Source organism: Oryctolagus cuniculus, chromosome 14 (assembly GCF_964237555.1).
Source record: "Oryctolagus cuniculus chromosome 14, mOryCun1.1, whole genome shotgun sequence".
In the NCBI taxonomy this organism is placed as follows: Eukaryota; Metazoa; Chordata; class Mammalia; order Lagomorpha; family Leporidae; genus Oryctolagus; species Oryctolagus cuniculus.
The window spans coordinates 70,188,074-70,211,206 of record NC_091445.1 but is presented as its reverse complement, the minus strand read 5'-3'; the positions used below and the strand labels follow the sequence as shown (position 1 = coordinate 70,211,206).

At 38.5% G+C, this 23,133-nt stretch overlaps 1 protein-coding gene and 1 long non-coding RNA gene across 2 annotated transcripts; both read right to left on the bottom strand.

Annotated features, from left to right (window-relative positions):
• Positions 1–2,293: 2,293 nt before the first annotated feature.
• LOC138845256 (uncharacterized) lies at positions 2,294–3,478 on the bottom strand. Its single transcript, XR_011382145.1, has 2 exons — positions 3,339–3,478; positions 2,294–2,464 (listed from the first exon to the last, which is right to left on the bottom strand). It is a non-coding gene; the product is annotated as an uncharacterized lncRNA (long non-coding RNA).
• Positions 3,479–12,052: 8,574 nt separating this feature from the next.
• Positions 12,053–22,080, bottom strand: MRPS30 (mitochondrial ribosomal protein S30). The gene is made up of 5 exons (XM_008262185.4): positions 18,979–22,080; positions 17,546–17,691; positions 16,718–16,823; positions 14,729–14,905; positions 12,053–12,709 (listed from the first exon to the last, which is right to left on the bottom strand). The coding sequence occupies exons 1-5, from the start codon at positions 19,541–19,543 to the stop codon at positions 12,435–12,437; spliced, it is 1,269 nt and encodes a 422-aa protein (XP_008260407.1). The 5' UTR covers positions 19,544–22,080; the 3' UTR covers positions 12,053–12,434.
• Between the last annotated feature and the right edge of the window lie 1,053 nt (positions 22,081–23,133).

Genomic DNA, 23,133 nt, shown 5'->3' with positions numbered 1-23,133 from the left:
TAATAGTCTCCTTATTTTAAGGTCTTAAGATAGCCTTATCTATGCTTCTATTCTCACTACTCCCACTGTTTCTGAGCATAAGTAACTGTCAATGAGACCCTACCAGTGATGGTAGAGTAATAGTGTCAAAGCTTATTAAGACAACATTAAATTCCGGATATTTTATTTTAACTTTCCTGTTCAGTAATTCTGCCTTCAGCTGCTTGAAGCCTTATAATAAGAAGATTCTAAGATACTCCTTCCAACCCCACTGATTTACATCTCGTAGTTTATGTAATCCCTTATCCTTGGTTGTGAAATGGACTTAGTGATTTTGCTTTTTACCAATAGTCTTGGCCGGTGCCGTGGCTTACTTGGCTAATCCTTTACCTGCGGCGCCGACACCCAGGGTTCTAGTCCCAGTTGGGGCGCAGAGTTCTGTCCCGGTTGCTCCTCTTCCAGTCCAGCTCTCTGCTGTGGCCCAGGAAGGCAGTGGAGGATGGCCCAAGTGCTTGGGCCCTGCACCTGCAAGGGAGACCAGGAGGAAGCACCTGGCTCCTGGCTTCGGATATATGCAGCACACCGGCCATAGCAGCCATTTGGAGGGTGAACCAATGGAAGGAAGACCTTTCTCTCTGTCTCTCTCTCTCTCACTGTCTAACTCTGCCTGTCAAACAAACAAACAAACGTCTTGTTAGCAGACCCTATAGGCTCTCTGGCAAGCTGCCATAATGTAGGTTGCCATAAAGGAGAGACCCATGAAGCAGGATGCCTCCATACAACAGTCAATGAACTACTGAGGCCATCAGTTCAACAATCTACTAGAAACTACATAAATGTGAAGTAGATCCTTCCCTAGACAAGCCTTCAAATGAGATCTCTACTGAGCAATACCAGGATTGCAGCCTGAAGCAGAGAAACTCAGTTAAGCCACATCAGGATTCAGAACCTCAGAAACTGTGAGATAGCAACTGTGTATTAATTATTTAAAGTCACTAAACTTGTGACTTATGTTTATTATTCTTGATTTTGTTTACTGTTTTGTTCTTTGACCTCCGAAATTTCTATTTAACTTCTGCAAATTTGCAGTGACCTTTTAGTTTCCAATTACATACTGAAAAATTCAATATTTTCCCTCTGCTAATACAGTAAGCATATTTATTTAGTCTATCTCACAATCCAAATATTTGATGCCTGTTCTGCTTATTTTCATTTTTTATGTCTTTCTCCTCCTGTGCCTGGTTATTATGTAGAGATATTTTATTTTAAAGAGTGTTTTTTTCTGAAATAATTTGAGGACTAGGAAGGTACTCTATTCTTCTATATTTGTATCTCTCAGATTGCTCAAGGCATTAGATATCTGTGGGGAGCAACTTGGACTAGACTAAGTTACTGGAATTAAGACTTATTCTATGCATCTGCTCTCCCACAATATGGCGCTGAGAAGGGAGTAAACAACTTCTACACAGCTGCCTCCAGTTCAACCAATAACCTGCAGGAGCTGATCCTGCTCCTGATTGGAGAGCAGTGTACTCGGCGCGTGGGTAGCAGAGTTGGGATTGGTGGAAGAGGACTATAAAGGAGGAGAGAGACAACATGCACCAGGAACATCTAAGGGGAACATCCGGATAACATCTGAGCAGCCCCCGAGAGAGCCGGCCGGTGGTGTGCCGCTCCCCCGCGGAAGTGGGGAAAGTGACAGGGGCAACCGCCCTTCCACGGAGGTGGAAGGGTCAGCAGCCAACCCGGGAAGGACCAGTAGCAAACCCGGGAAGGGCCGAGCAGACAAAAGAACAGCACAGGGTCCTGTGTCGTTCCTCCGCGAAGAGGGGGAGCGACAGATATCAAAGTTCACCTTAGTATCTTTCAAAATTTCAGAATTTGCTACTTACATGACTCACTTTTGAATAACCTTCTATATGAATATTTACTTCTGTTTCACCCTTATCCCCAAAATGTTGTCCTTCAGGGTCTTAAACCAAAGAATTCCACTAAAGTCACAGCCTGGAAGTCCTAAGCTTTAACTTTTGTCCCTCTAGTTTCACAAGGCTATCATTTCACTACTCACACTTTCAGCTTTCTTCCTGATTAACCAATCTCCATTGTAAAGCAAAAGCAGACTAAGTATCTGACGGTTTTTGATTTCCATTTTATTTTCTACATATCAGGTTGGCTGATTATTTACTTCCTTATTTAGTACCCAATGTCTTTAAGTAGATGCCATAAGTAGTTAGGTGTTACTAACTATTATTTGGTTGGATCAAATAATCTAGTCCACCATTTTGAAATCATAAAGTGAAGAGCTTTTGGGGAGTTTTGTTTTTGATTTTGATTTTTTTTATGAGTCACCCCATTAGTTTTTAGTCAGTCTTTATTTGAATCACTATTTGCTCACCTTCTTCAGAGCTAACAAGGTGCAACCCTGTACAAGCATTTAAACAATTCCTCCACAGAGAAGGTGATGGTGACAATAGCTCAATTTGCACTAGAAAGAGAAAATAAATGCTTAGTGTAGTATCCAAATACTCTTAGTTGCCAATATAGTTTTTAAGATGATGGACAAAATTTCTCCCAACCTCATGATAATTTCCCAAATGAAATAAATCAGGATTCATTCTATCATTCAGTTAACAGAGGAGGAAGACAACAGAATTTCATGTGCTTTGCCAGATAACTTTGTCATCCTCCAATCCATAGACTAGGTAACCATTTTATTTGATTTAATTATCACAAATGAAGTTGAATTTATCTAAATTTGTCCTTACTATAGTGTCTATTACTAGAAAATGGACATTCTTAAGGTGTTTTAGAAAAGAAATCATAAAGGTTGGGCTTTGCCATCATTAATCCAAGTTCTTAACAGACAGCTATGCCTCAGAAGTCCTAAACTCAAAGTTTCAGGAACAAAACAGTAAGCAGAAATTAGTGAGGTGGGTTGGCTTAATGGTGTTGTCTGGATAAAGAGAGGAAAATGAAGAATGGTTGGAACTCTGACAAACTGGAGAGTACATCCCAATGAATGGGACCCAGAGTAGAACATTTCCAACATCCATTTATTGTAATCATGCAAGAATATAAATCTGGAGCTGCTAAACCTTTCAATATTCAAAAGAATCTGGAAATCTGGATGTTTTAGAACTCCTTTGCCTTTTCTAACATTGGCAATTAGGTAAAAACAAATAAAGATCACTGCATGGGGTAACAATGAATGGCATAAACAAAGCTTTACAGCTAAATGAAATGACTTCTGACATCCATTTCAGCCTTAAATCTTGCCCATCTTCTTTATTAATACTATTAATAATGACTAAGATAGAAAACCTGTGAGGCTTGAAAAGATCCTCATATAAAGTGCTTACCATGTAAATACTGTCAGTTTGTAAATACAAGTTCAAACTTTTTACATGACTGAAGATCTGAAGAAACACTTTGCAAGTTCCTGAACCTCATGCAAGCTTTCATGTTCCTAAGGTCAGGGCAACTTCCAGCAATTCAAACCTAGAATCAAAATAATTAAAATGCACAGGAGTGGTGGCAGGCATTACAGCAAAGTGGGTTAGGCCGGTGCTTGAGATGGCCATATCCCTTATCAGAAAGCTTTATTCAAGTACAGCTCAACTTCTGGTTTATGTTCCTGCTAACGTGTCTGGAAGGTGACAGGTGATGGCTCAAGTACTTGGGTCTCTGCCCTCCAAGTGGGAGACCTGGATGGAGTTCCCTGCTTCTAGCTTTGGACCGGCCCAGCTTCAGCTCCTGTGAGCATTTGGGACGTGAACCAGCAGATGAAAATCTCTCTCTCTCTCCCACACATACATATCTGGTCTTTCCATCTCTCTTCGTCACCCATCCTTTCAAAAAATACAAGTTTTAAAACTTAAAAAAAAAAAAGATTCCCATGTGTATAAATTTGTAAATTTCTATATATCAATATACATTACTCATGAAAATATTCTGAGCTCATATTTTGAATTACAATATTAACGCATCACATTTGTAATCACACATTATCTACTAGAAAAAAAAAAACATATTTTTTGTCTTAAGTTTTTTTTAACTGGCTGATGCATGAGTTCTTGCTGATTAAGTCCGTATGTCACCAAGGACTGATATAAAGCTTCATTTATTTTGTCCAGAAATAAGAAAGGTTAAAAAAGCAAATGAGACCCCATTCGTATTTATGAACTTACTTGGATTTCCCATCAATTTGAGTCATTTCTAGAGAATATTACCTGCATTTTAAATCCAATGGAAGCATTATTATATAACTGTAAAACAAATCATCTTATGACTATAACTTTCTTTAAAAATGCAAAGCCAAAACACAACCTACACACTCAACTTCAGATTTCTGTACAAACTGTTAACAGAAGTTTTGAAAGCCAATTTCAAGTGTCAAATACTGTTTACAAAAATTTTACAGAGTGAAATGTGGAATTGTGTACTATGACAAAGGAAATAAAATGCAACCAAAATGTAACATAGAATTTGGTATTTTTCACACAGAGAGAAAGAACAAACAGAAAAGATGTTGAAAAATGGAGATAATACTAAAAAAGATGACTTAAAAAACACTTGATAAAACAGGTTAGTTTTGAGTACTCCTAACTTTTATAATCGTATAAATTATATCTAATCAGATAAGCTTATTTGGATAGAAACTATTACAAAATTTTAGTTTGCCGCATGCTTATTATTCACCAAGTAATTGTGTCTATCTACTTGAAATATTATTACAATAAATTCTACCTCTTTGCTAAATCTTTTCTTTTTTTATCATCATCACTTGTTTTACAAAATTTCCTTACCAAACTTTGGACAACAAAGATCTTTCAGGTTTAGAAATTCAATCTGACCAGAAATACTGTAAACCTGCAGGCCTGTTTCTACCTGTTGCAATTTTCCCCCATTAATTTGCTTTTGTTTTCCTCTTTCCTTTCTACTGCTTCTATCCAAAGTTATGATTTTATCAATTTAAACAATAGTAAACCAATAGTTTTTAAAATTTTTGGACCTAACATATTTTATGTAAATTAACCTTTTATTTAAGTCAAACATTATACACATAGGCTGGAAATTAATATAAAATGAAATAGGAAGAGTATTATTATCTTTTGTGGTTGTCTTGGTCCATTTTAGTTGCAACAACAAAACAGCATAAATAAGAAGCTGATAAACTATGCTAGTTCATTTCCACTGGGAGTTAGAAAGTCCAAGATCAAAGCCCCAGAAGGTCCGTGTCTGCTGAGCACCTGTTCTCTGGTTCACAGATGGTGCCATCTTGCTATGTTCCTATCTGATAGGAGAATCAAGCAAGCTCCATTGCCCTACATTTTTAAGGGCACTGATTCTATTCATGAGGCACAGTCCCCCCTCCAAACCACCTCTCAAAAAGTGGGCTTCCTGGCTGGCGCCACAGCTCACTTGACTAATCCTCCCCCTGCGACGCCGGTACCCTGGGTTCTAGTCCCAGTTGGGGCGCCAGATTCTGTCCAGGTTGCTCCTCTACCAGTCCAGCTCTCTGCTGTGGCCCGGGGAGGCAGTGGAGGATGGCCCAAGTGCTTGGGCCCTGCACCTGCAAGGGAGACCAGGACGAAACACCTGGCTCCTGGCTTTGGATTGGCACAGTGCACCGGCTGTGGCGGCCGTTTGGGGGGATGAACCAACAGAAAAAGGAAGACTTTTCTCTCTGTCTCTCTCTCTCTCACTGTTCAAAAAGAAAAAAGGAAGAAAAAACAAAAAAAGTGGCCTTCCCATAAGTTTGAATTAGGATTTAAACAGATAAATTTTAGGAGGACATAAATATTCAGACCTTAGTACAGGTTTACTAAAGTAACTCATGAAAAACATCTAAGGCTTTTGTGTTGTATCTAAGTTTTCAGTTTCTGGCGATCACCTACTTAGACTACATTAAAATACATGTAAAGTGAAACAGGTGAATTTTCATAAATAACATTTTCTTCAATAACAAATACTATGTAGAAATGCTTTTTCAAGTACAATTTCATAATAAAGTTGGTTCAAAATAAGAATCCATTCAAGGAAAATAACCAGCTTCTTAGATTGAAAACATATATTTTCCAGAAAATTCAGAAAATTGGAAAACTAGGATGAAAGATTCCCCAAAATCTTAATCACTTAGATCTACTCAGGTACACAGGTGATGCTTATAGTTCAGATATGAAATACAAAATTAAGATCAGACTCTAATTTTGGATGTGCTTATAAACATATTTAAATCTATGGAGCCTGACAATGTCAAATGGGGGAATGTGGAGAACGAAAAATGGAGCTTCAAAAAGACCACAAATATACATCAATATTTGAAGAAAAGTTAGAATAGAAAAGAGGAATATGAAAGAACGGTCAATCAGATAGGAGGAAAACCCAAGTATGTTTCAATGAAGGCAAAGAAGGACACTACCTCAGAAATGTAGGGGTGAGGGCCAGTGTGGTGCAGCTGGTTAGGCTGCCACTTGGGACACCAGCATCCCATATCAGAGTGAGAGTTGGAGTCCCAGTTACTCTGGGAAGGCAGCAGAGCATGGCCTGGATATTTGGGTCCTTGGCATTCGACAGACAGCATGATTGAGTTCTAGGCTCCAGTTTTCAGCTTGACCCCAGACCTGGAGAGTGAACCAGCAGATGGAAGATCTCTCTTTCCATCTCTTCCAAATAAATGAAGAAGAAGAAAAAAAAGGAGAAGGAGGAGGAGATGGAGGAGGAGGAAGAGAATGAGGATGATGATGAAAATGCAGGGTAGTCAACTATGCAAAATGTGTTAGGCCACACTGAGTAAAATAAGCACAGAAAATCATCAAATAGATTTTACTACATGGAGGTCATGGTTATTTATGTTGAGAAGCTGTTTTATAAGAATCAGCTGGAAAAAAATCTTAGATATTTTTTGATGCGCTAAATTGACTTTTTACAAAATAAATTTATAAGCAATCAACATCAGCTTATAAAGCCATTTTTAAAAGCTATAAAAGAATTGTTTCAGTCCCAACTGCTCCAATTCCAATCTAGCTCCCTGCTGATACACCTGGGAAAGCAGTGGAAGACGACCCAAGTCCTTGGGCCCCTGCACCCATGTGGGAAACCCAGATAAATCTCCTGGCTCCTGGCTTCAGTCTGGCCCAGCCCTGGCCATTGGGCCATTTGGGGAGTAGGCTAGCGAATGGAAGGTCTCTCTCTGCTTCTGCCTCTCCCTCTCTGTAACTCTACCTTTCAATTAATTAATTAAAAAAAAAAAAAAAAAAAAAAAAAAAACACTGGGATGTAAAAGGTATGAGACTGATTGAGTTCTTTAAATTCATTAATTCACATTGATTCAAAAAACACTTGAGTGTTTACTTCTATGATTCTAGGCATTAGGAAAGGATTTACAAAGCACAAAGGTGCAAAGCTGGCTGCCTTGGAGGATGACTTTGTGGCAAAGTATGTTAAGCTGCAGTTTGCAATGCCAGCATCCCATATCTGAGTGCCTGTTCAAGGCTCAACTGATTCGCTTCTGATCTAGGTCCCTGCTAAAATGCGTGAAAGCAGTGGACACTGTCCCAACTGCTTGAGCTCCTGCCACCCATGTAGACGATCCAGATGTTATTAGGGATTTCTGGATTTGGCCTGGACCAGCCCCAGTCTTTGCAGTCTTTTGGGGAGTGAACCAGCAGATGGCTCTCTCTGTCACTCTGCCTTTCAAATGAATAAATCAATCTTAAAAAAAAAAAAAATACTGCGGCTGCTTTCTCAGTTATCAGTATGAATATCATGTTTCACCATTAAATAAGGAATGGAATTTGACTAATATGGATTGTCATTAAAGTATCCTATTCATACTTATCTATTTTACTTTCCTTTTTTGATGAAGATTGGAAATGTTTTCTCTTCCAATTCACTGTCTTCTATATTTATATTCTTCTCATTTTCATTAGGCTTTTTTTTCCTTGTAAGCTTTTGGGATAAGTGCTGATTTTATTTTCTTATATTCTATAAACACAAAATATTATGACTTTGATATTAAATATACTGGTTAACAAGCCTTAAATCTAAGAACACAAAGAGCAGAAGACATAAAGATTTCCAAAGTTCCAAGATGAATGAAAATTTCTTTAAGCTTCAGGTTTTATCATTTTAAAACTGGATTTTTTTCTTGTTTTGGATTCTACTCCATGTCTTTTAATGTAAAAAAAGTTTCTTCATAAAATTAAAGCAAATAAGTTGACTGCAGAAGGGGGACAGGTTATGTTTAGTCAGTGGGTATCTCCAGTAGCAACTTCATATATTCCAAGGAGTAAATCTAGCGAAAATAAATGGTTACATCCCATTTTTATATGCAGAGTTTCCATTTTAGTCTGATTAAGGTTTTACTTCTGTATTATGGAAGTGCATTCTTAGTCAAAAAAACTAATTTTGTCAAGTATAGTAAATAAACAAATTTAAAAACCTAAATAAAATCTAACCATGTAAAAATCTAAAAAGGAAAAGGCAAGTAAAATTACTTAGTTTATTTTTTAATGTTATTTGAAAGAGAGACAGACATATTTCCCATCTGCAGGTTCACTCGCCAAATCTCCACAACAGCTAGGGCTGGGCCACCCTGAATCCAGGAGCTGGGAACTCAATAGGAGTTTCCCTTGTGGATACTAGGGACCCAACTACTTAGGCCATCACTGGCTGCCTCCCAGGATACACATTAGTGGGAATTTGGAATCAATAGAGGAGTTGGGACTCGAATCCAAGCACTCAGACATGAGATGTGAGTGGGCAGCTTAAGTTCTGGTTTAACTGTTACATCAAACGCCTGCCCTATTTCATTTTCAGATTGCACCACATCTCTGGGGGTGTTTGGTTATATAAATCTGCTTAGTAAATTAATAGCAATTCAATAGTCATAAGAACAATTTGTATTTTCAAATAAGGTACTTCTCATTAAAAACTGTATTAATTTTTATTTTTTATTTATTTTGATTTATTTGAAAGGCAGAGTTAGAGAGGCAGAGGCAGAGGCAGAAAGAGAAAGGTCTTCCATCAGTTGATTAACTCCCCAGATGGCTGCAACAGCCAGAGCCGCACTGATCCCAAGCCATGAGCCAGGAGCTTCTTCTGCAGTGCAGGGGCTCAAGGACTTGGGCCATCTTCTACTGCTTTCCCAGGCCATAGCAGAGAGCTGGATCAGAAGTGGAGCAGCTGGGACACACTGCAAACCAGGGCTTCAACCCACTGTGCCACAGTGCCAGCGCTGTATTAATTTTTGAGTTTGTAGCAGTATGGATAAACGTCAGGGCTTATATAATTCCTGCTTTTGAGAATTTCCTCACTTTCTATAGTTTGATTTTGCTTAAATTTCTGTCACATTTTTTAAAAAGTCTGCTGTTTGTAAGGTACCAAATTGTACTAAATAAGCCAACTTTCTAATTATTCCATATTTTTGGTTTCTACATCTTAAGACTATGATTATCATTTCATATATTCATTGCAATCTGCAACATAAAATGACCTATTAATATTATGAATCTTTTTGCTTTGTTTTAAATATACCCTGCTAACTCTGCTTTATGCTTACTCTCACCTTATATGATTTTGCAAACTCATTATACTTACTCTTTTTCTCTAATCATTGGTTCTCACCATTAAATCATTTGCTAATTAGCTTGATTAAATTTCCAAAATCAATTTATAAAAGATTCTGGTGTTCTGTTTTCTCAGTTGCCCTCACATTTATATGTTGACTAGTCCAAATTTCTTCTGAGCAAACTCCAAAAGTCTATTAAGCATTGCTGCATTATTTTCTAATGCTCAGTGTTAGGGAGAAGTCCAAGATCAACCTTTTTTTTAATTTGGCTTGAAAATAATTTTTGTTTTTCCCTATTTTTAGACCATGTCTAACTTGCATAAATTAAAAGCCAGACCTCCATATCCAGACTTTCATATTTGCAGGCTCAACTGAGCAGAAAATATTGCCAAAAACAGAACAAATTCCAGAATGTTCCAAAAAGCTAACAACTTGCCACACACTAAGTACTATGCTAGATTCACATGAATGGAGTACATACATTCTATTAGGTTTCATAAGTTAGCTTACACTATATGGGAGGATATGCTTAGGTTATATGCAAACAATGTTATGTAAGGGACTTGAGCATCCACAGATTTTGGTAGCCATGACAGCCATGGAACAAATCCTGCAGATACCAAGAGACAACTGTACTACTACCTATCTCCCAGGTAAGTTCTGCAGCCTTTCAACTTTACTCACAGTCCCATCCACTTGTTTTTGGAAAATGCCACCTATGAAGCACCATTTCAAGCAATGCTTTTTCTAAGATTCACATGAGGCAGAATGAATCAGCTCTTTATCTGAAATTATGCTATTCTTGTAACAATGATAGTACATTTTCCACAGTGGTTAGGTAGCCAGTGGAGTCACACCCTCGGGCTCAAATCATAACCCTGCTGTCTTTTAGCTTTGTGATTTGCATGTTAGTTGTGTGATCTTCAACAAGTAGTTGGGTTGTGTGTCCTGCTAACTCATCTGCAAAATGACAGTAATAGTACATTGCTCACAGAATGGTTGTGATCCTTAAGTAATACAAGTAAAATACTTAGATCTGGTTCTAGAATATAGGTAAGTACTATATGAAGCCTTTATGTATAAGTATGTAATTGGGTAGGGGTGTGTGTTCTCCATCAGTTGTAGTAAAAATTGTTACAAAAGAATAAACAAGCATTACCACTGAGGTATTAAGTATTTAAAGAATAAGACAATTAAACTTGAAACATAATCAGAATAGGCTTAGGAAAAGAAACATTTCAAATGAACTCTTAATACTTTAATTATGTAGTGTTTTAAAGCACTTTTGGAAAATAGCTCATTTAATCCTTCAATTTTGTGAGATTATTTGGTTTTATGGAAGTAAAAATTGAGGATGATAATTCAAATTTCTCAAATTAAGTAGCTTGGAAAATGAGAGCCAAAACTAAGATGTTTTTGTTTGACATGGAACCTGGTATAGTTGCTCCCTGTACATCTGCACTTTTTCATGAAGCATGGATAGGACTGCATTCGACAGGTTGAAATAGACAGGGCCATGGGTAGAGAACATTATTCCAAGCTTCAGTTTAAAAGAATGGTGAGGTGAAATTACACGGTACTGTAACTGAAAACACTGTGCCAAAGATGAAACTCTTAGGACAATGCCTTGCAGTTCACTTGGGTGAACTGAATTAAATGTTTCAAATGATATTCCTCCAGTTTAATAATCATTCGTGGTAAAACATCCTGATGTTTCTAGCCTGAAGCATCTATCAATATAACTTTAATCTCTGTCTTGAAGGGGGTGGTGGAAGAGAAAACAATTATTTGTCAAATGACTACAGTATATAATGTAGTATGTTATATATTCATAATAGCAGACTATATAAAATAAATATAGGTATGATCTTAGAAATGTAATTCTTTTTTCCCTCTGAAAATAGTTTGAATCTTATTATCAACAAAGGTAACAATTTTACTGAGACAACTGATTTTGAAATGTATCAAACCTAGTTTTCTAATCTCTGGGATCCAACAAATGACACCAGCTGAAATATGTTAACATTACTTTTAAGAATCACAAAGAGTAGCCGGCATTGTGGCATAGCAGGTTGGGTCGCCTGTACTGTCAGCATCATATATGGGTGCCGGTTCTAGTCCCAGCTGCTCCACTTCTGATCTGCTCCCTGATGATACACCTGGGAAAGCAGCAGATTGACCCCAAGCACTTGGGCCTCGGCACCCATGCTGGAGACCTAGATGAAACTCCTGGCTCCTGGCTTTTACCTGGCCCAGCCCCAGCTGTTGTGGCCATTTGGGGAGTGGACCGACGAATGGAAGATCTCTCTGTCTCTCCTCTGTTAACTCTGCTTTTCAAGTAAATAAATAAATGTCTTAAATAAACAGAAGCGCTAAGAAACTAAAGTTGCATTCAATTTATTAGTCCTGTTGAAATCTTGGAAGTCATGTACCTGTTCCGGGCTCAGTTCCCAATATGTGCAAAATATTGCTCATATTTTGAAGAGGTTTAAGTAAGGCTGATAGTCTTAACTATTTTATTAATAAAAAAAATAAAAATGATAAAAATGTAACAAAACATCCACAGTCTCAAGTATTTGAATTACTGGCCTTACATTATTTTCAAAATCACATCACAATTAGCATTAAGGTATTGAAGAGAGTTCGACTAGTCTTAGCAATTAATTGTAGATAGATAAATAAAATAATTTTAAAATCACTGTATTTTATTTAAATTAAACATTTCAGTGACAACTTTGAAGAGAATTAGAGGTCTAATCACGTATTAACATAGAATATATGACAGTTACATGTATCATCATTATAATTCCTTTTATTGTTCCTCTAGTGGAATTAAATATTTCCGAAGTCCAAAGTCAAGTATTTTTTCTTAGTTTTCCAATCACTATGATTTGTCTTCTGTTGGTCTATTAAGTAGAAAGTGAACTATCTGAAGGAGAACATCATCATTAAAACCTTTCACATCTTTGTCCTCGATTGTTTCATAAAGAGGCTTACTTTGTGTCCCCCAACATATATTTTTACGAGGGTTATTTTGATCAGCTTGTGCAGTCAGTGCCAAAGTATTTAACTGGTAGCAGAAAAAGGAAAAGTATTTTCCATCTGTGATCACCCCCTGGGAGACAAAAGGTCGAGTAACATCTGCTTCACTCCAGAATCCTGTAGAAGAAAGTTATGCTAAGATTTACATTCTTTTTTTTTTTTAACCAAAACAGAACAAACATACTAGAAAGCTATTAAATACTTCCTATAATCTAGTTACTTTACCTGCCCAATTCCTGAAGACCTCAAATTTCCCCTTTCAGCAGTTAGTAAAATGGCAGTGTTATCTATGGCACCATCTACACACTGACACCATCCTAGGCTCTAGCCTTGCTGGAAGCCAAGTGGCCACAGGACCTAACCACGGGTATCAGCTCCACCCCCATCTTAATGGGATTCATTGCTTCTACTTCCCTGCCCATCCCCCAGCAAAGTTTTAAAAGGACCTGTTTCCTGAACACGTGGCTCTTTCTCTCCTTCTAATGATCTCTTTCTCTGTCTCTCATTCTCTCTCTTGATCTCTCATACGTTCTCCTTTTCCCTCTTTTCCTCCTTTGCCCCTTCCCTCTGGTCTGTCAGGTTTCCCCTAATAAACCCTTCCCCTTATTCCGGAAATAATGTTTGGTGTGTTTTGTGATGGCCATACAGTAACCTTATATTCCATTTCTAAACAAAAAATTATTTCATTAATCATTTGGGGAAAAAAAATCCTCAGAAAAAACTTGCCTTTCTAAGGACTTCAACAGCATCCTCAGATAAATTCAGATTTCCATTACATATTTCAAAACTGTTTTTGAGCTGCTGTCATTTTGTTTCACAAGTCTTATGCCATAAAGATCCAGGAAACCTTAACACCTTTACTATCTAAATATTCTGGCTGCTTTTTGTTCCAGGCTGACAGACTATTACACCTTCAGATACAACTGCCAAGGCCAAGTAGCACCTTTATTTCCCCATGCATATTTTACAATATCCTCAATGGAAGTAGCCAATGAATTCTGTAAAATTAAGTACTTTGCCTTATAGAAATAGTGTCATTCTAACATCAAGAAAGTTACCTCTCACTTATTCCAATTCTGCCTACTATTTCCACTTCTATCATAGAAAAGTCAACAATAGTTGCACACAATGTTAAAATGTACACATAAAGGAAAAAGGTGAGCTAATAACTAAATCTGCATCAAAAATTCCTCCTGGATATTTATATATGATTAATCTAGTTCATACTCTATTACTTCAGGTTTTGGAATAAATTCCAAATCCCTCAGTATGTGATCTAAAGCTCCTAAAGGATATGGCCTCTCTTCCTCTTAGTCTATCATTCCCCCTTCCCTTTCTTCACCATCCTGTATATTATTCCTGGAACACTTCAAGCCTGTTTCCACCTGAGACTTCTTTGTTTGCCTACAAGTGCCTTCCCTCATACTTGTGCAGAGAACTCCTTACCATTCAGATCTCTGTACAAAGGTCATTATCATAGAGCCTCCTCTGAACGACTCTGTGTAAATAAATTCCACCTCACATCTAATTTAACCATCTCCAAAAATCATTCTGCCTTTTAGTATATATTCTCTAGAGTTTTACCATCAGCTGAAAATATAACATACTTACTATCTTTTATTCCCTCCCTGTAGTATAAGTTCCAGGAGAACAGTCTCTGTCTCATTCAGTACTGATCTCCAAAGTCAATAGTGGTTGGCAAATAGAAAGCATTCATTATTTACTGAATGAATGGATATCTCCTAATCCAAATCCTGGACATGGTCTTTAAAGATATTTTATAAGATAGCCATGAGTTATTTAAAACTGTAATCCAACAAATCCTTTCCTACCATCAGAATACTGTCATCACCTATAAAGAGCTGGCTTAGCTGACTTTAGTATTCGAAATGCTTGTGAAAACCACCAGAAAAATATGTTTTCACACATGAGTTGGTCAAAGCAAAATCAAAATAACTACAAAAGAGACACCTGAAAATTTTCTGGACTTCAAGCATATTTTGTGCCAACAGAAAAGCTTTCTAAGTGTTCAGATTCAGCCTACATTTTAACCCAAAGAAAACAATGTGAAGTATTAAATTTTTAGAATGTCATAAATACTTTTAAGGAATAACAATACTATAAAATTAGTTTTACCTTGATACATAGCTTGTGCGCCAGTCCAAGCAAAAAGGCTTGCTATAGCATTAGCTCTAAAAACAACTTCTATCTGATCAGCACGGTTCAGTTTCAAAAGCCTTTCCCTGTTCAATTTATTAGGTAACAGATGAAACTGTGTGTGGCCATAACAGCATGGATCTGCTGGTTTTGAGCCTATAGAACAAAATAAAAACATTTCAGTGCAATGCATGTGTAGAATATGTTTTAGTACGGTTTAAAACCCATCTTTTGTATACATCATGTGCTCAGTACTCAAAATACATAAACGGAAAAATTAGGTTATTTATTGATTATAATAAAGTCAAATTTTACAGGAAAGCACATTTTTTCTGACAGTTTTCATAAAGCTCACTATGATACAGACTAAGTCAAAAGAATAGATGTAAAAGTTACTTAAATTCTCCACCATTCTGGTTTTCCCAAACCCTTTAGACATCATTAGGAACTTTGTTAATACCCTTGTCTTATTCACCGGAGAATACAAGCACTTAAGGCCACAATGACTGAGAAGGAACTGCTATCAAGTAGTTTTGGAAAACTAGTATATAACTTTAACAAATTGCTCGCCGGCGCCGTGGCTCAATAGGCTAATCCTCTACCTAGCGGCGCTGGCACCCTGGGTTCTAGTCCCGGTCGGGGCACCGGATTCTTTCCTGGTTGCCCCTCTTCCAGGCCGGCTCTCTGCTGTGGCCAGGGAGTGCAGTGGAGGATGGCCCAAGTGCTTGGGCCCTGCACCCCATGGGAGACCAGGAGAAGCACCTGGCTCCTGCCTTCGGATCAGCGCGGTGCGCCGGCCGCAGCCCGCCAGCCGTGGCGGCCATTGGAGGGTGAACCAACGGCAAAAGAAGACCTTTCTCTCTGTCTCTCTCTCTCTCACTATCCACTCTGCCTGTCAAAAAAAAAAAAAAAAAATTTCTCAAGTTAGCTAAGAATTAATAACAGAGGGGAAAAAGTGTAAAACAATAAGCTACATGAGGGCACAATTCAAGTTTTATTAATTTCAAATCCCTCATGGCAACCACCCATATGTAATACATACAGGATGCTTCAGTAAAAATGCCAACTGTGAACACAGGTAAAATTGTAAACATTTTCAATTTTAAAAAATGACATATCATTTTTCTATATAAAAAAAACTTCCTAACTTTTTTGTTAACAGTTAAAAACCTCTATTTCAGTAGAAGCAAGTCAAATGTCAATGTTAAGCTGAAAGAATATTTTCTTTCCAATTTCCATGGTTTGCAATTGAGATTAAGATTAATTGAGATTAAGAATTATGTTTCTCTCAAAAACAACACTACTAGTCGAACAATACCCTAAACCTGGTTCGGTTGTGTGAGTGCAGCCTGTTGAAATCCCTGCTTAGTATATACTAAGTTGATCTTCAGCATATGAAGGTAATTGAAAATGAAACGTGATGAAGGGCGGGATGGGAGAGGGAGTGGGAGAGGGGAGGGCCACGGGAGGGAGGGAGGTTGTGGGGGGAAGCCACAACAATACAAAAGTTGCATTTTATATTCTACTTAAAACTATTGGTTGAACTCTGTAATTAATACACAATTACTCTTAATTAATGCTATAACTAGCACTCAAATAGTATTTTACACTTTGTGTTTCTGTGTGGGAGCAAAATGTGGAAATCTTTACTTAATATACGCTAAATTGATCTTCTGTATATAAAGATAATTGAAAATTAATCTTGATGTGAAGAGAAGGGGAGAGGGAGTGGGAGAGGGGAGCGTTGTGGGTGGGAGGGAAGTTACGGGGGGGAGGAAACTATTGTAATCCATAAGCTGTACTTTGGAAATTTATGCTCATTAAATAAAAAAAAAAAAAAGAATTATGTTTCTAATGGACTATCTGAACCTCTCAGTCATCAAGAATTTTTCATTACAGTTAATACTCCAAATTTGCATAACATTTTCAAGATATTTACCACACAATACATCACAAAAGAAAACTTACCAATAAATATGCTGTTTTCATACTGTCGTTTGAATAAGGGAAGTTTGTCGGGTTTACATTTTATAACTGGGATTTCTACAGGAACAGAATAATCCAATGGCACAAACTGAAAGAAAAAAAAAACAATGAATTAACAAGGACATTAGTATCTATGTATTTTACTCACATTATATTTAAAATTTTAGGATGAGGTAGTTTGACAAGATGATTTGATAACACTTTCATCCATCCTAACGAAAGGCCAAATGTAGCCTGCCACTTGCTTTTACAAACACAGTTTTATGACAACACAGCCATTTATATATTGTATACGACTGCTTTTACATCTAAGAACAGAGAGGAATAGTTTCAACAGAGACGTATGGCCAGCACAGCTTAAAATATTTACTATCTAGACCTTTACATAAAAAGAATGCCCACTCCTAACACAGAAACAGGGGCAATTCTCCAAAAGAACTGTAACATATAAAATGACCAAGCTTTCTACTGTAAAAAATCCTTTTATTTACAAGTAGTTAATGTAGTCTAGTGTAAATTAAAACCATAAACCATTGTCAATAGTTTCATATGAATAGAAAGAAAAACCTGTATGGTCCCAAAAACTGGTTTTTAACCTCACTTTAAAAAAATTACTTGATCTTTGTAGAATATTCTCTCACAGATAAAATAGTTAAAAAAGATTTTCAGATGATATGTCTTCAAGAGAAATGTGAAAGGTAAGAGATCCACCAAAAATATTTTAACTTCCTGAGGGCATTACCTAGTTTGGCTATGACAGTTCTACATTAGAGGTGAACAGATACATATACATATGCAATAAATCCTTACCTCTGGGAGCTGCTTAGATATTCGAATCTGGTTGTGTGGTTTATCATTTATTTGGTATCGCAATGCATCAACTCTACCTTTTCGATGCCCTTTGGAAATAATTTCTTCATCACGCAACCAGTAAAAGTTAACTGGGCGTTTACAATCTATTAAAAGATATTAAAAAATATTCTCATTAGATCATTTAAATAAATTGGTTATTAAAATGAGAAAGAACACTTGGGGATACAAACTTATGAATGACTGTATCTAAAAATGTACTAAAAATTACTCTGTTGTCAGATAAAGGCCTGGGTTATGTAGTAATTTAATTTCAATGAAAATGGCTTAAATATAACTTATTTTACAACTTAAAAGTTTGTTGTGTATAATCAATGATGTGCCTCTGTTATGAGTACCGTAACCAAAGAGATTTCTCAGTTAATAAAATTCAAAGAAAATAAGACTAATAAGAATACCACTCATCAGAAATAAAAAATTTGAGACATTAGAGCTGTATTAGGAATCAATTCAATCTTCACAGCGACTCTAAAAGGGACATATAATAGTTGCCATCATCCCATTTTACAGGAACCTGGTAAAACCCTGGTGGAACCCGGGTCTTGACAAAGTAAAATAAATTTTCTAGGTCACCAATCTTTGGTCCAAGTCCATGACCACTTCCTTCCCAACAGAGGAAAGTATCATGCACACTACAAGGTTCAATGGAGTACAAATATACAGCCAAAATTATGTTAACTCAACAATGTTAAAATACCCAGAGTGGTAGATATAAAATGAGGAATGCATGATACACACTTTTTTTTAAACACTGCCCATATGTTAATTATTTTTAATGTTTTCACTGAACAGCTAATGTAAGTTGTTTACTGGGGACTCAGCATTGCTGAGTTTGAATCCTGACCTGGAAATCTACCTATTGGGCTTTAGACACGTTTAACATTTCTTCCCCTCGCGCTTTTCTCTTCAAATTGATAGACATGCTACCTAATGTGAACGGTTACTGAGAGAATTAACTGGTTGGACGTGGCACGTAATAAACTCAATGTTAGCTATTTGGTTAACATCTCATTTAAACCTCACCATTTAAGTATTATTTCCACAATTTTCGTCTTGAAAATACAAAGAGTAAACCAGAGTAAGGTAGTGAATCTACAAAAGGTCACACACGGCACCTGGAGAGCCCAAAGGCAACCTGTCCCACCCTCTCGTGGCTCCTTCTCTCCATGACCACTTTCACTAGGCCGGACACTCACAGGGCAGCGAAGGGCTGCAGGCCTGCGGCGCTCAAGCTGCCTCCAGACTAACAGAGTGACTCTTACAGCACCCCGCCCGCCAAGGCACCCAGGGACTAGACGACAGCGAGCAAGGCAAAGCGCGCACATCCGCAGCGCAGCGGCCCGGCGCCACCCCCATCTGCCCGCCCAGCTCACCGAGGGCGGCGGAGGCCAGGGTCGGGTTGTGCGGGCTGAGCAGGCCCATGAGAGCGGCCACCAGCTGGTCCAGGAAGGGCGAGACGACGGCCTCGCGCACCTGGGGGAGCGGGGCGCGCCGCCGGCCCCGCAGGTAGAAGTGCTCCTGCAGGAGGCAGTCGCACGCCGCGGCGCGCAAGGCCGCCACGTCCAGCGCCGGCGCGGGCTCCGCGGGCAGCGGCGGCAGCCCCGACAGGAACACGGTCTTGGTGAAGCTCTGGTACCAGCGGTCGGCGTTCAGGGCGAAGGTCTGCGGGTAAACCACGTACTTCATGAACTGCATCTTGGTGAGGATTCGCAGCTTCTCGTCCACCGACTCGGCCGCGTGGGCTTTCGCATGCCAGCGCGCCACCCGCCGCTGCCGGGCCGCCTTGCTGTCGGCTGTGAGGGAGGCCACGATCGGCGGGTACCGCGCCGCGACATCCGGGCCGGTCGTTTCCAGAGCCGTGGCGGCGGCCTCGGCAGCGGTGTGTAGTGGCCGAGCCCGACCGCGAGACAGAAGCCTCCAGCACCTGGCCGCCGCCATCTTCGCCCACAGTCCCGGAGCCCAGAGGTCAACTTCAGCAATTGTCCCTGCGCTCTCGCCGTAGTGACCAATCGGAAGGCAGAATCCGAGTCGGCCTTGGGGAGGACGATTCTTAGTGGCCCTGGGATACGTCACGTCAGCGGTTTCTTAGCCAATGAGGTCGCGTCTGCGAAGTTTGTCGCAGATTTGCGCGACTGCTGAAGTGGCGAGCTCCTGGGTTTTGCGCGGGTCAGGCAGTGAGGAAAAAAATCTCCCATAGCAGATGCTGCCCCCTAGGTTGCTTTCTTGTCAGGAACGTTTAGCACGGAGACATCAAGCCCGTGTGTAAATCCCCTGGCTTCGTTCGCGTTGTGTCACGCTGCGGTTGTGTTTTGGTTTTTAGAGCTAGAACTTTTTTCTGAAAGTACCTCATGTTTTCGATATACGTATTTAAGAATTATGCTTGGCATCGCTCAGGTGTGACCACTATAGATTTTTTGGGAAGTAGTTCCATGTATTTCTCGGTGCTTATACATAAATTAATGATGTATTTCATTTTTTTAAGTGAAGGAATATATTTTTACTTAGATCGAACCGGGGAGAAAAAAAGGAATTAAAAAAAAAAAAACTACTGAAGAATGATATTTAAATTTTATTAAAGCGCATTATTATTTCGAGATGAACTGATGCCTACTAATCTGTGAGCTCCTTTAAGAAGGAACTGCTTTAGTGTTGTCGGCAACCAAGCACTACCTCTAGGTAATACTCACTAAAAATGTTTTTAAAAAATAACCAAAATTACTCAAATCTGAGCTCATTTCTGCAAATCTGATGTATTATCTCAGTCTTCTCCTATAATTAGGAACTTCCATAATATTGACTTGGGCTTATTACACTAATTCTTGAGGGCTTTTGAAAACCTAATATTTTGTTGCAAAAAGAACGTTATGACTATGTAGACATTTAAGTTAAAAAAGCACAATTGTAAAGTTGCAGATCTATTAAATTGACATCTAGAAATATGTACCTCAGGGACAGGCATTAAGATTAATGTTCCGCTTGGGGTACACACATCCTATATCAGAGTGCCTGGGTTGGAATCCCTGCTCAGCTAGATAATAGCTACAAATGATAATTGAATGGAAAAATAACCATTTCACCCATATACAGTAAATGTTAAATATCATTAAATCCATAGTATAACATCCTTAACCATTGGTTTGATAAAGGTATAAAAAAGAGTTTTACAAAACTATTTGAAGCAATACTGATATGCACAGATACTTCTTTATTCTTTCATATTTTTTTTTAAATTTTAGCCCCCACATATAAGGGAGAACATGTCATATTTATCTTTCTGGTCCAGCTCATTTCACACTGCTTGATGTCCTCCAGTTGTGTCCATTTTTCTGCAAATGGTAGAATTTCATCCTTTCTTTATAGCTGAATAATATTCCATTGTGTCTGTGTGTGTGTGTGTGTGTGTGTATATATATATATATATATATATCATGTTTCCTTTATTCATGCATCTGATGATAGACACCTTAGTTGATTACAAATTTTGGCTATTGTGAATAGTATTGCTATAAAAATGGTGGTGCAGGTATAGCTTTGATACACTGTGTTCCAGTGTTTGGGGTATATACCCAGTAGTGGGCTTGCTGAATCATATGGCAAGTGTATTTCAACCTTTAAAAAAAATCTCCACATTATTTTGCACAGTGGCTGCACTAATTTACAGTCCCACCAACAGTGTATAAATGTCCCCCATTCTCTTCATCCTCAAGAGCATCAGTTATTCTGTATTTTGGATTTTAGCCATTCTGACAGGTGTGAGGTGATATCTCATTGTGGTTTTGGTTTGCATTTCCCTGATGCTAGTTATGTTGAACATTTTTTCATGTTTTGTTGGCCATTTGTATTTCTTCTTTTGAGAATTGTCTATTGAAGTTCCTTGCCCATTGTTCAGTTGGATTGTTTTTCGGCTGTTGAGTTTTCAAGTTGCTGATCTTGGGGTATTGTTCCTTTGTCAGGTAGGTGGTTTGCAAATATTCTTTCCCATTCTGTTGGATACCTCTTCATTCCATTGATCATATCCTTTGCTGTGCAAAAGCTTCTGAGTTTGTTGTTCCATTTGTTTAGCTTTGCTCTTGTTGCCTGGGCTTTGGAGGTCTTGTCCAAGAAGTCATCCCCTACACCAATGTCTTGCAGTGTTTCCCCTATATTTTCTTCCAGCAACTTCATAGTCTTAGGTCTTAAATTTAGGTCTTTTATGCATCTTGAGTTGATTTTTATATATGGGGAGAAGTGTGGATCTAATTTCATTCTTCTACCTATATAAATCCAATTTTGCCAGCACCATTATTGAAGAGATTACTCTTCACTGTGTGGTCTGAGCACTTCTTTCAACAATCAGTTGTTTGTATGTATGTGGATTAATTTCTGGGTTCTCTATTCTGTCCCATTGATCTATATTTTGGTTTTTATGTCAGTACCATGCAGTTTTGAATACTTTAAGTTTGAATAAGTTTGTAGAATTCGGGTATTTTGATGCCTCCAGCTTGATTTTTCTTGTTCAGGATCGCTTTGGCTATTCTGGTCTTTGTGATTCTATATGAATTTTAGGATTGCTTTTTCTAATTCTGTAAAGAATGTCATTGGTATTTTCATAGGGATTGCATTGAATCTATAGCTTGCTTTAGGTAGCATAGATATTTTAATTCTTCTGATCCATGAGCATTTTTTGTGTCCTTAATTATTTCTTTTTTTTTTTTTTTTTTTTTTTTTTGACAGGCAGAGTGGACAGTGAGAGAGAGAGACAGAGAGAAAGGTCTTCCTTTGCCGGTGGTTCACCCTCCAATGGCCGCCGCGGCCGGTGCGCTGCGGCCAGCGCACCACGCTGATCCGATGGCAGGAGCCAGGAGCCAGGTGCTTTTCCTGGTCTCCCATGGGGTGCAGGGCCCAAGCACCTGGGCCATCCTCCACTGCACTCCCTGGCCACAGCAGAGGGCTGGCCTGGAAGAGGGGCAACCGGGACAGAATCCGGCGCCCCGACCGGGACTAGAACCCGGTGTGCCGGCGCCGCTAGGCGGAGGATTAGCCTAGTGAGCCGCGGCGCCGGCCATGTCCTTAATTATTTCTTTCATCAATGTTTGATAATTTTCTTTGAAGAAATCTTTCACTTCTTTGGTTAAATGCTTTTATGCTTTTTTTTGTGAGTCAAAATTATTTGTATATATCCAAAGTTTACTCATTATGAACATTGTGGATCAAGCAAAGAAGGTGTGGGAAGAAGAAGAGAATGCTTAGTGAGTGGTAGAGCATGCAGAACCAGAAGGAAGGTGATTTAAAGCCAGCAGTTGGCAAAAGAACATACTAATGAGAAAGGGCCAAGTTGGAATCATGAAAATTTCTTTCTAATACCATTTAAATCTCCTATATACAGCCAAGAAAACAGACCTGAGGCCTAAGGTATAAGCATTCAGAAACAGTATGGGACTGGAACCCAGATTGCATACCTCAGTCAGTTTTACTTAATGACTATTGAGTACCTTTTATATGTTAAGAAGTTGCCTTAGTGCTCAGGATACTTAGTGAGCCAAATAAAC

Coding starts and splice junctions, on each gene's coding strand:
- MRPS30 (XM_008262185.4), bottom strand. CDS start 19,543: ATGGCGGCGGCCAGGTGCTGGAGGCTTCTGTCTCGCGGTCGGGCTCGG. Junction 17,692..18,978: donor CCTGGCCTCCGCCGCCCTCG/GTGAGCTGGGCG, acceptor ATCTTTTAATAG/ATTGTAAACGCCCAGTTAAC. Junction 12,710..14,728: donor CGCACAAGCTATGTATCAAG/GTAAAACTAATT, acceptor TTTCTTCTACAG/GATTCTGGAGTGAAGCAGAT.